Raw genomic sequence first — 12,788 nt, 5'->3', positions numbered from 1 at the left:
AAAAAAAAAAAAAAAAAAAAAAAAAAAAAAAAAAATTTGTTGCAATTAGAACTACTGCAGGTAATTAAATGAAAGTAGAGATGCCCACCGCAACTTCCATCCTGACCTTACTCAAATAGCTGCCTTGATTTTCCAGTGTGTTTTAAAATTCAATTATAGAATTGAAGAGAAACCCGTCTATTCCACACCTTCCACTTCCTGGAAGGATCATAGCTAAACTATTTCCAAAAAATGAGGAGCTATACTATTTAAGACATCCAGAGAAGGAGATTTCCCAGTGGATTATGAATCAAGCAGAAAAACAGCAACGACAGAAAGTTAGTTTTCTGCTTTCAAAATACCAGTTTGGGATGAGCAAATCATTTTTAAGAGGCTTATAAATCTCTGATCCTCTATAGTCTAAAAGCTGCATCATTATAGCCTAATCAAAAGGATTTCAGGGGCTGTATTTGAAGCATGGTCTGATAATTTGTTAAATAATTATCCTCAAAGATGGAAACAGTACATGTGGCAAAAAAAAAAAAAAAAATCTGTCCCCCCCCACCACCGTGGTTTCAATTGCCTAGAGTCCCGATAGACAGAAGTATAGGAATGGGAGAAGTTTTAATCTGTGACAGATGAAATCAATGTAATGAAGTTACATGCTGCAGAAAGACCTGTGCCCATCATTTAAAAGTCACCACTATGGATATTCAAGCCATTTGATGCTAATGCAAGTATCTTTAAAGTCCAGTATGTGATAAGTAAGAGAACAGAGTTATTTAACAAAATCATCCTTTGTTTTCTGATCTGTTTCACCCATATTTTCATGTTTTCCTAAGATTTGGACAGCATATCAGCCAGGAAGATAAAAGGAATATGTATACTCTGTTTATATTTTGTGATGGTTTAACATTTGTTTTAAATTATAATGAAGAAGTAAACAAATAATACATTATATGTTAAAAAAAAAGAAGATAGTAGGAAGGGACAAATAAGGGGGGGAAATCAGAGGGGGAGATGAACCATGAGAGACTATGGACTCTGAGAAACAAACTGAGGGTTCTAGAGGGGAGGGAGGTGGGGGATGGGTTAGCCTGCTGATGGGTATTAAAGAGGGCATGTACTGAATGGAGCACTGGGTGTTATAGGCAAACAATGAATCATGGAACACTACATCAAAAACTAATGATGTAATGTATGGTGATTGACATAATAAAAAAGACATTTTTAATAAAACATATTAACAAAGAAAAAAATAAATTATAATGAAGAAGTGGAGAGTCAAGATCCAATTTCCAGTCTCAGTGTTCTTCATGCATTAAAAAGTCACATAAAATAAAAGGAACCGCCCCACCTTAATCTTTTGAGTTTGTTTCCCAATCAGTAGAACCCATCTCTCTGATCATTAGGTTGTGGCTGCTTGGGGTACCACGGTGAAAACATGATCCAGAGGCCACATGCAGTGCAGTCTCGAAGAGTGATTTGTTTGGTAAGTACCGTCTGTCACTCCCACCAGTTGCTCAAAGAGAGAAAGGGAGAGAAGAAGCACAAACACTGTATACTGGTTATTCAAAATGCACTTTTTATTCACTTTAACACAGAGGATTTTTTTTTTTTTACAGTTGAAACAAAATATCTGATACACAATTTTGAGTTTTTAGCAGCACCTGCAACGAGAGGATCGTGGAATACCTCAAGGTAAAGTAGAGATGGCTGAGGCAGGCACAAATTAACCTGAAATTCATCAATCCACTGAAGACATATGGAATCTGAGGCCCCTTGAATTTAGCCCAATACATGACAATAAACTAAATAAATATTCTTTATGATGTTTTAATGGACTATTGAAAAACAGTAAGCTCCAATTAGAAATATCTTATTCAAAAAAATCCAGTGTTCGTTAAAAAAAACTTTCTGAAAATATTGCACTGCACATCCTAGTGTATACAATTTCTAAGCCTATATGCACAGTTCCTGGTACCCACAGATTTCAGCCTTTGGTGTTTTATAATCTTACCCAAACTTATGTCAGCACCCCAGTGAGTGTTCCTCACCAAAATGCCACTGTTTTTGTCATTTAATGTTAACTGCTTTTATTAAGATATTGTGTAGTGATTTGGCAGGAGAAAATTGGTATGGCTAAGAGGAAAGGGGCTTCAGATGACTTGTCAATAAAATTAACACTTGCCTCGGTTAGACAGGAGGTCTATGAATAGGATACCCACATAATTTTTTTTTACTTAAATGACCACATGCCATTCTAATAGTGACAAGTACTTTTCTGAGTGGATGGAGGTCTTTATGTAAGCCTGAGATCTACAAATAGAAACTATTATAAGCAGAGTGCAAGTAGAAAGAGAAGGCCCCAGGTCTCATGCACTTAAAAACAATTAGCATTTAACAGTTCTGATGTACAGATTTTCACCCTAACATGATGGTAGCAAAACAATCGTAGAACTTGGAAGCCAGTGTGGCTGGCTATAGGCATAGGCAGGAGAGGGACCAATACTTAAGAGCTGTGGGGTCCCAGTTCTGGCTTCGACTTCTGGCATCAAAATTACTTTGACAATGGGGTAAGGACTCTATTTAAAAGGGAAATATTGAGTATGACTGGGTTGAGATACCGTCTTCCACTTGTCTATTTAGTCAAAAAGTCCCAGAGCTCTTAAAGCACATAAGGTCCCACATGTAAGGCTGATTCCATATGTGGCTACAATGGAGAGTTCTAGGCTATATTCCCTAGGCTATAAGCTCCTGCTTCCTCCCCGGCCTCCATCTCTTTTGGGGGGTCACTTCTAACTGTCCCTCACTACCTTGGGTCACTATTTTTTTTTAATATAGATGTTTTAAAAGTAGAGATTAAAAGCTTTGCAGGACAAATAGATCAACCAACAAGAACTAGACTGCATATTTGTAATACAGTATATAGCTAGCAGTCATGGTAATCAAAATTTGACAAACCGTTTTTGTATTTTAATATGGTATTTTTAGGATATTTATATCAGGGCACATAATAACTACTCAGAGCTCAAGAATTTCTCCTGCTGTGGTGCCAAAGAAAGAGCTGTGTAGTTGCTGTTAAATGCTGATCCCAGAATAGTTTGAGAATTTTAAAAGTCCCTCTCCAAAGGGACTCCAAAATCCCTCTTAGCTGTTGTCTTAAGAAACATCTAATGACAACACAACACTGAAACACAGTTTGTACCTTGCAGATTCATAGAACTTAGAGCTGGAAGGGACCTTAAACCAAATATCTAGCCAGGACAGAAATTCTTTTTTATGGTATTTTAACAGATGGTCATCTAGTATCTTCTTGAATATTTTCATTGGAAGGGAGTTCATTATTAAGGCAGTCCATTCCACTGTTGGACAACTCTATGAGAAATTCAGTCTACCACTGGGTTAAAGTCTGCTCTCTTGTTACTTTCAGTGTCCTAGTTTGGCCAGCTGAACATACAGTGCAACATACAAGATATTAGTTCCTTCTATAATAAATATTTGAGTTAAGGAACCTTGTGAGAAAAGCCCGTTATCCCCCAATCTTTTCTGAAGGTTTCTCTGAGAGCAGAGCAGTGGGCCAAAGGACCCTCAAAATTATGAGCAGAGAGCACTGCATCCAAAGCCATATACTAAGCAGCATTGCTAAATTGGTAAGAGGTTGTCAGAGAAGCAACATCCCTATGCAGCAAAAGTAGACTTACGAAGTAAAAGCAGACCAACCATTTATTTGCAAGGGTGGTTGGCATATTTAAGCATAATCCATTCACTAGTACCCTGTTACTTCAAACACGAAGAGTATAATCAATTTCCAGTGTCATCAGTGTATCTCTTACTGAGATATTTTTTGAAAAGCTCAAATGGGAGCAAATCTTATAGGAGGATTCAAACATGGCAGTGTACATCACTGTACTGTTATATACCTAATTATCACAACCTCTTTATAATTGAAGCTTAGGACATCCTTGTTTGCATTATTATTTTTTTATTGTAATACAGCTCAGAGTCTTATTTTTTCTTCCTTTGGCAGAAATGTCAGAAACTGATGGCCAAGAGTCCACGGTGACATTTGTTAGTTGGCTAATGGAACACTTTCAGGGATAGCTGTAGCTCTTTAACTCCTTCATGCTGCTGGGTTCTAAGTTTAAACTGTGATTTGAAAATATTTAAATCTCTCAGGACTGAAGCTTTCTGAAAAGTCCTGATACACACAAGAAGGAAAGAGCAGAAATCACGCAAAATACACTTGGCTTGATAAAGCTTTTTTTTTTTTTTTTTTAATCGCTCTACAACCTCCATTTGAAAGGCTCTGATACACAATCACAACCTTCTCTCTTACCCTTTTGTGTGTGCCCTCTCAGAGGGGCACAGTTATTCTGACACTATTGACCGAACAGTTTGGGGCACACTTTTAAAAGGCTTCTTCCTGCTTTTAACAGCATGAGGATCCTGCTTTGGAGCCACTGTTCAAGTCAATAGTGTGACCTAACATGCAATGCTCCAGCTGTTCCTCTACGGCCAACACCTGCCTGACAGCTTCTTCAAAGGCCACTGTCACGTTAGTATCATCTTTGGCACTTGTTTCTAGATAAGGGTAATCTCCATTCTCCATGCACCAGGCTTGTGCCTCCTCAGTAGTCACTTGCCTATCCTCTTTGTCTACCTTGTTACCCAGAACTACAAAGGGGAAGTGCTCAGGGTCTTTCACATCTGCATAGTAGATGAATTCTTTCTGCCAGTTACCAAGGTTCTCAAAGCTCTGCCGGTCATCCACGCTGAAGGTCAAGAGGCAGCAGTCTGCTCCCCTGTAGAAGGGTGTCCTAAGGCTCTTGAAACGCTCCTGCCCTGCAGTGTCCCAGATCTGGAGAGTTACAAAACGTCCATCTACCTCCAGATCTCGATTTAAGAACTCTACCCCTATGGTGTGAAAAGCCTGGGAGTCAAACTTATTGGTTACATAACGGTTCATAAGCGAGCTTTTCCCAACTCCACCATCACCCAATAGAATAACCTTTAAGAGCAAGGATTTCCCACTCATTGTTGCAGCACCAGTTGGGGAGGAGTTTATAACCAAGAGAACCTGAAAATAAAAGAAAAAGTAGGAGGGAAAACAGTTAAACCTGAAACTGAAATCAACTTCATAGTAAATGTCTCTGAATTATATGGCCTACTCATTTAACCTCTCTTGATTCACGGTCATTAACTATGTAGTACAGCAGAAGGAATAGAATCCTTTTGCATACAAGGGAAAATAGGTCTTGTTTTTCTGAGGTCTTCTGCCTGTGCCAGGAAAATGGCTGAATGCCATGGGTAAATGGACTAGCAGATGGTGCTATAATTTGGTTCAGTTCAGACCCTGTTCTAGGCGAGAGAGCCTAGAACAGGAATACCACTCAGATGTGTAACCATATTATGAGTTTCCAGTTTGACAGTTCCAAACAAGAGGCAAATAGTACAAAATTGATTTGGAGTTTGAAGCCTGTCCATGACAGACCCAAGAATTATTGAGGAGAGAAAGCTGTAGAAGCTGAAATTTTAATTATGTCAGTAGAGTTTGGGGCTACAATTAGACTGGACCCCAGAACTTGGAAGAGAGATAAAGGTCAAGTTTCTTCAGGCATTTGCCTCATTATACTTGCATTGATACAGATACCCTCACAAATAAAGGATCTTCCACAATCTTTTCTTCATGGAACAATGACATGTAAATTGATGATTGTTGACTGGGATCATTGTAACAGCTATCATTTAGGAAGAAAATCTTGAATAGCTTATTAATTTTTAGATTTAGGTTCTAATTCCATAATGGCACCAATGAAAATAGACTGTAAACTTTAAAGTGCTAAAAACAATGCAGTACCCTTCTTGGTACCTCCACAACATGTCTGTACATGGAATATCTAGAATGCATCTTACGATAAAAAGATCAAACGTTTACTGAACAACTAACCGGTACTAGATTTTGGTAAGTACTTTCACACTAGGTCCACTGTGGGAACAAAACAATGATGATGTTAACTGGGTGTTATTTATGCAAGAGACCCAAAGAGATGAAAACCAATTACTAATCAAAAGAGCACATGCAAAAGAGCTTCTGGAGGCACACACATTTGAAATGTAATTTTAAAAAGCCTCATTAGTCCTTAGTATTATGTTGGTGCGTGTGTAATAATTATATATTTTTCTAAATATTCCTTTTTAAGAGATCAAATGAAAAAATATATATACCTACCCAGTTGGGTCTTTGCCACAATTTTAGTCTTTTCTTTTCCTTGTTGTTGTTTTATTCTTTCTTTTTAGGGTTCTAGAAAATGGATTGGGAAATGTTATTTTTAAAAATGTATAATAAAACAAAGTTAAGGCTATATATAAATATACTCAAGTCAGGAAAGAAACAGACCCACCTCAACTTACCTATAGAGGATGCTTTTCACAAATATACTGAAGAGTTCAAAATGCTACAAATGCTTAACACGGACAAAATAATATTATTGCAAAAACTTTAACTTGTCCTAATGAGTGTACTTCATATGGCTTTTAGAGTTTTATATTGTCCCTCCACTGAACTCTTCATTCAAAGTAAAGGTAAATCAAAGGAAGTAGATGATAGTCACAATAGATGATATTCAGGAAAGGGAAAGCACAGAGGAGGAGTCTAAGACATGTCGAAATCCTAAGTCAGAGATGAAACTCCTTCCCTTTATGTCTACCAATGTTCCCATCTCCAAGAAAGTTATTAATGCATTCACCAATCTGCCTCGAGGTTGTCTCTGAAATTGATTCCATAAGATCAGAGAAGAAATAATAATGTTTGGGGGCGCCTGGGTGGCTCAGTCGTTAAGCATCTGCCTTCGGCTCAGGTCATGATCCCAGAGTCCTGGGATCGAGCCCCACATCGGGCTCCCTACTCAGCGGGGAGCCTGCTTCTCCCTTTCCCTCGCTCCCCCTGCTTGTGTTCCTGCTCTCGCTGTCTCTCTCTCTGTCAAATAAATAAATAAAATCTTAAAAAAAAAAAAGAAATAATGTTTGGAGATTCCCTGTTTACAATATATTCTCTTGGCTAATTTTTTTACTCATTAATTTTGATCATGTCTTGAACACAGGTTTTAGTATTTAGCTGGCTTTATTAAATTCAAACACAACATTCACTTAACATAGTTAATTATGGCAAGAGTGTTATTTAAGCAGCATCAAGAGTGCTGGTCTAAAGAGAAAAACAGTTCTTAGATTTGTTGAGTATTTTTTTTTAAGAATAAAGAAGAGTGTTAGAAATCTCTATTGCCTAATCATCTCATGTTATTTTTTTCAAATATAGATAAAGCATATAATAAGGAATTCATCAGAGACCTAAATCAGTAATTATGAATTTAAATAATGTCTTCTAAATTGATAGGCTTTATCTTCCTTCTTGGTCTATATCTACTCTAAAAAATTTTCAAGTTTTCTACCATTACTGATTTTTGTCCTCTTTTTTCCTGCTCTCAAATTGCTTTCTTTGGAACTAGTTCAAGTAACAAACATTTCTTTAAATGGAAATGAAACAAGCATTAGCACACTTCTTTATCCTTTCTATGGGTCTGTAGGATAATTTTACAGACTGCTCACTTAAAAAAGGAACAGAGGAAGTACAAACTTGGGTAACAGTACTGGTAGTATTAAGGGCCCGTGCCAAATGAGCTTCCTCAAGTTCCTAGCAAACAGGTGTTTACGTGATTAAACAACTCACTAACTCTCCTTTCTCAGCTGTGGATAAACTCAAATGATGGTCAAGGACTGAGTGAATGTGGAAACCAAATACTCAACTCCAGGAATAATGATGAAGTATTAATAACCATCTGAGATAATGCTGCAGTTGCTTGTGCATTCCCTATTTGGTCATTTGCACATACAACTTCTGTGTACATAGGTTCTATACCAGGGAAAAGGGAGGAAAAGCAGTGTGGCTCTGTGTGAAGGGCACTGGGTTGGCAGCAATCAGGAGACAAAGGTCTTCATCACTACTACGCCATTCATTTATTTTATGAACTTGAGCAGGTTATTTAATCTTGCTTTGTTTCAATATCTTCCTATACAAATACAGAGCTGATAATACCTGCCCTACTTAACTCACAGGATTTGGCGAGGTGGGGGGGATGAATAACTTAGGAAGTTTGCAAAAATTTGTAAGCATGTATTGAAATTTTGGGTTTGAGATTTTTGTTCCTCTTGCTCCTTCACCTCCTGTCATTCACTTTTGGGGGCCTTGTGACTCAGTATGAACCCTCCTCAGAAAAGGCCTGCCAGTAGGAAGATCACAATTCTTCCTTTCCTCTTCCTTCAATATCTGAGAAGGCCTTGTTCCCTAACAATTTTGAGTATCTGCATACACCACAGAATCTTAGCGTCAGGGGGACCCTAAGGGTCTTCTGGTCCAATCCTGCTACTGATGATTGAGAAAACATTTGAGTGCCTATTGTGTGCTCTGTCCTTACTAAGCTAACCCTCCGCTCTCCTCCACTGTCTCCAACTCCCATTTGTCTCCTGAAGGTAGAATTGAATACAGTTTAGACATGTCTCCTTGTCTTCAGTCACTAAATCCTGTGGATTTTTCCTTGGAATATTCTTTCCCGGTCCTCTGCTACCATCCTCACTTTGACCCACATCTCCTTGCATCTAATCTATTGTGAAAACTTCCTGGCTCTTCTCTCCCTGCCTCTGGTTTCTCCCTACCTACTTTGCAAAGCTTCATTACTTGAGCACCCATTGGGTGTAGACACTGTTGGAAATGCATACATTTTTAAAGCAAGGTCCTACCCTCAAGGAATTTATGAATTAACATATAAACTTCAGATCTCATGATTTACAGTTGAAATGGTATCATTATATTGCCTTATTTAGTTTAACCCCCCCCCTTTTTTTTTTCTAAGTATGTCTTTCCTACACAACCAAATTTTAAATTCCTGGATGGTAAAACCCTTGTTTGTATGTCTTTGAAGCCCCTCCATCCATGCAGCAAGCATATCCTTCCTATGGATAATGAATAATATTCACTTATTAGTTAACTGTTTAGGTGGGTGCTCAGAACTAATGCCTCTGAATTGATGCCAAGGTACAAGAGATCTGCAGTTCTGTAAGATGTCCAAATACTATTATTTATTTGTGACTAAAGAGCAGAAATTACGGACTTATCTGCATCACTTTCTAGATGGGACTTACCAGGGACTTCACCTGTTGAAAGCCAGTGGCAATGCTCTAGTTTCCCTCCCCCGCCCCTCCATTTTTAAGAGAAACATATAAATTTCTCTATCCCCACCAAATGTCAGAGCGGTATAATTATCTCCACATTATGTTTTCAGTGGAGGCTGGCATCTCAACCATCATTATCATTATTGTCATTTGAAAATAAGTGTGATATCCTTTAGTACATACTCAAAAAGGACTAGCACAGTATAAAAGTAAACCAAAATTTTTTCCTCCTCCAGAATATGCCAGATTAAAGTCAAACCTTAAAAGAAGATAGCATTAAGGAGGCAATGGAATTCTTTGATAAACCTAAGTACATTTAACGGGAAAGTCAAATCCCTTATGCATCTTGTATGGGTCCCATATCAGCTTAGGATTTTGACTAAAATGTTTAATCTGATTTTGGTCCTATTCAGAGAAAGACCTGCCTTTGAATAACTCAAATGTCCCGGAGATGCAATTCCCCTTTCTTACCCACTCTCCACAATTAACAAGAATTTTCTAAGAATAGTATATTCACTTTTTCCCCCCAGAGTCTAAGTTTCAGACAATAAGGTAAATTAGAAACTCACATAACCAATGCTCCCTAGTTTTCTTTGTTCTTCAACACACTTGAAACCTTTTGAATCTGCTGTGCCTGCACCCACACAGCTTATTAAAATTATTGTATTTAGCTGGGGATGCTTAGGGGTGTGTGTGTGTGTGGGGGAGTGTGAAAAGAAGCAGTACAATGACGAGAAAGAGGTTGAACCTTTGAAAACAGAATATTTTAGTGTGATGATGGATAGACGAGAAATAGAAAAGCAAACTGGCAACATCAGTTTGGTTGCCATGGGCGGAATGATGCTCAAATCCATTGTGCAGTTTGTTTGGGAGTATGTGTTGACAGGGATGTGGTACTGTAGGGCTGGGGGTAGGGGAAGAGCAGCAGGGGAGAGCTAGGTAGTGGATGAGAGTGGCCGTGGTGGTAATCTGCACAGGGGAGGAGCCATGGTTGAAGCTACAGGGAAAGCCCATCTTAGTGACACACTGGTTGGGCCACCCAACTCACTGTTGATTCCTGGCACAGTATTTGGAAAATATTGCACTGGAGAACTGGGCAGGGCTTTCTTTAACTTATGTAAAAATCAATACAAACAAGAAGTGATTGCGTCTTTGAGACCCTCTACCTTAAATGGTGTAGGTTGTTTCCAGTACAACCTGATGCTTGTTGGTGGGGGTGGGGGAGGGTTCTGTAGCGGGGAAGCCGTCTGACGCACTGGATTCATTGTGTAGAGCAATCAAGTTATCAGCTACATTCCTACTCTGAGTCCAAATGCCACAGCTGTCATGCCACTGAAACACTATTCCCACATTTATGACCATATTTATATCCTATATGCAACCGGAAGGGTTCAATGTGGAATTTCACCTCTAACCTTTCACTCCTCACAACAACAGCTCTAGGGCTATGAGCCCGAAGGCACACTAGATAGCAATTTGGCCCTGCCCCAGGCCACTTCTTCCCAAGTAGCCTGCCAGGAGACAGGTAGGTGAGGTTTGGGTGACATTAAGAGAGCAGAGTATAGGGGAAAGAATCTTCCTTAGGAGACTGGGAATGCTGTTATCTCTACGACAGGGTCACTGTTGGCATTGGGGATCTAGAAAGTGAGATTTTACGCACAGTTCCAACTACCTCGGACCCGGGTCATCTCACCTCATCCCCATCTCTCAGAACGAGCAGCTGTGGCGCATGCGCACTGAGCCACACCCGTTCCCCACGGAGCCCTGCGTCTATCTGCGGGGCTTTGCCAGCCGCTCCGAATTACTCAGCAACGCCCCCCTCCATCGTCACCTTCCCCCCCAACTCCGACCCCTGCAGTGCCTACGCCTCTTTCCCAAGGTGCAGATGCCCCGGGGGATCACCTAGACCTCCCTTTCTCCCTCTTCCCACAGGCCCCCCCACCTCCCGGCCGCCCGCGTCCACTGGTCGCTAGCCCCTCTCCCTGCCCACGCACCCGCACCTTACCCAATACAATGGGAGAGAGATGGTGGGGGGGCGGGGGCCGCGGGTGCCAGGCAGGTCAGCTCTGCGTGCCGGCAGTCCGGTTCCTCAGTGACACGGTCACCGCTCCTGCCGCCTCCTCGTCCTCGGTGGGGCAGCAAGAGCAGCTCGGACCTCGGTGGCCTGACAGCTGCCGCTCGCGCCCGCCACCGCCGCCGCGCAGCGTCTCGCGCCCGCGCCCGCCAGGGGAGGGGGCGGGGCCCGCGCCGCCTCCTTGTGCCCCTTTCTTGGAGCCGGAGACCCGGCGTAGCGGCCTCCTGCCCTCGCGTGTCGAGAGCGCTCCCTGGCTCGCTCGCTCTTCCTTCATGCGCAGAGTCCAACCCTGGCCTCCCTTGTCCTCTCCTCTCCTCGCCGATTAGTAGGCACAATGACCATGGACCGTCAACTATTGCTCTCCCGTTTAGCTCCTCTGCTGCCCGGGCCACGCCCCAATTCCAGCAATTATCCTTCAACTTACCTCACATTTACCTTTCCTCCAAACCCTCTACTTTTGCAGAGAATAGCACATACACCCTCTGGTTTCAAATAACTCAGGGAAACCCATGATCACAGCGCCTTACTACACCCTCTAGCTGGGCACTGCTCATGAAATTCTCTTGGCAATCCAAACAGAAAGGTTCACATTGATAGCTCAGGCCTGGAAAACACACTGCCCTTTAATCTTAACAATTACCTTTCTAGACGGCCACACAGAGAGTATTACCTGAGGTTTCTGGACATGTTGCTGGGGCAGAACGCAGTGTTCCAATTGTGCTTAGCCACCCAGCCAGTCCCTTTTTGTGTCCTGTGGCCCTCTGGTACCTCCAACTAGTTTGTGATTTTTTCCCCCGAGACCAAAAGAGCTCCTGGCGTCATTTCGCTTGCACTCCGACTCTGTCAGGCAGATCCACCTCCGAAGCTTCCCCGATGTATGAGAACCTGTGCCTGTATGGCACTGCCTCTCGCTCACCATGTGCCCCCCTCAGGGCTCTCACATATGCTCTCCCTGCATCTGGGCCACTCTCTATCTCTTCACAAGTCAGCCACTCAGTCAATCTCACAGGCCCAGGTTAACTGTCACTTCCTTAAGGTAACCTTTCTCAATAACCCCAGAATAGAGAAAATGCCCTGATTTCTTTTCTGGTGGCCCATATAGCCAGCCTGCTGTACTTTTCCTTCATAATATGTATCCATTTACGATGAGATATTTAAATGTATGATTATTTGATTGAAAACTGCCTTCCTCCACTAAACTATGTTTTACCATAAAGTCCAGGATTATGACTGTTTAGATTTTCCATCATATCCTCAGAGCCTAGGTCAATGTTTATTACATAGGACATGCTCAGAAAATATTTGTTTAATATGAATGAAGGTTATATCATCAATTATTGTTATTTTAAAATAAAATGAATGGATCTAATTGAATCCCTTGTGCCTCTACTTAAACTAGTCCTGCCCCCCACACAAACACCCTAAAACACACTTCTGATAAAGAGATGTACTTAATCCTCTAAATCAAATTTTTACTCACACATTCTTATTTGTAATAAAAGAAAACTTT

General features: G+C 40.9%; 1 protein-coding gene across 1 annotated transcript; it reads right to left on the bottom strand.

Moving 5' to 3' along the window:
- Positions 1 to 1,547: 1,547 nt before the first annotated feature.
- RAB9B (RAB9B, member RAS oncogene family) lies at positions 1,548 to 11,346 on the bottom strand. The gene is made up of 3 exons (XM_035018426.1): positions 11,210 to 11,346; positions 6,212 to 6,283; positions 1,548 to 5,059 (listed from the first exon to the last, which is right to left on the bottom strand). Exon 3 carries the CDS (start codon positions 5,015 to 5,017, stop codon positions 4,412 to 4,414), a length of 606 nt encoding a protein of 201 aa, XP_034874317.1. The 5' UTR covers positions 5,018 to 5,059; positions 6,212 to 6,283; positions 11,210 to 11,346; the 3' UTR covers positions 1,548 to 4,411.
- Between the last annotated feature and the right edge of the window lie 1,442 nt (positions 11,347 to 12,788).

The sequence above is a fragment of the Mirounga leonina genome, unplaced genomic scaffold (genome assembly GCF_011800145.1).
Source record: "Mirounga leonina isolate KUSES-001 unplaced genomic scaffold, KU_Mleo_1.0 Mir_101414, whole genome shotgun sequence".
NCBI classification, from domain to species: domain Eukaryota; kingdom Metazoa; phylum Chordata; class Mammalia; order Carnivora; family Phocidae; genus Mirounga; species Mirounga leonina.
Note: the sequence above shows the minus strand (reverse complement) of the source record. Positions and strands in the feature narration are given on the sequence as shown.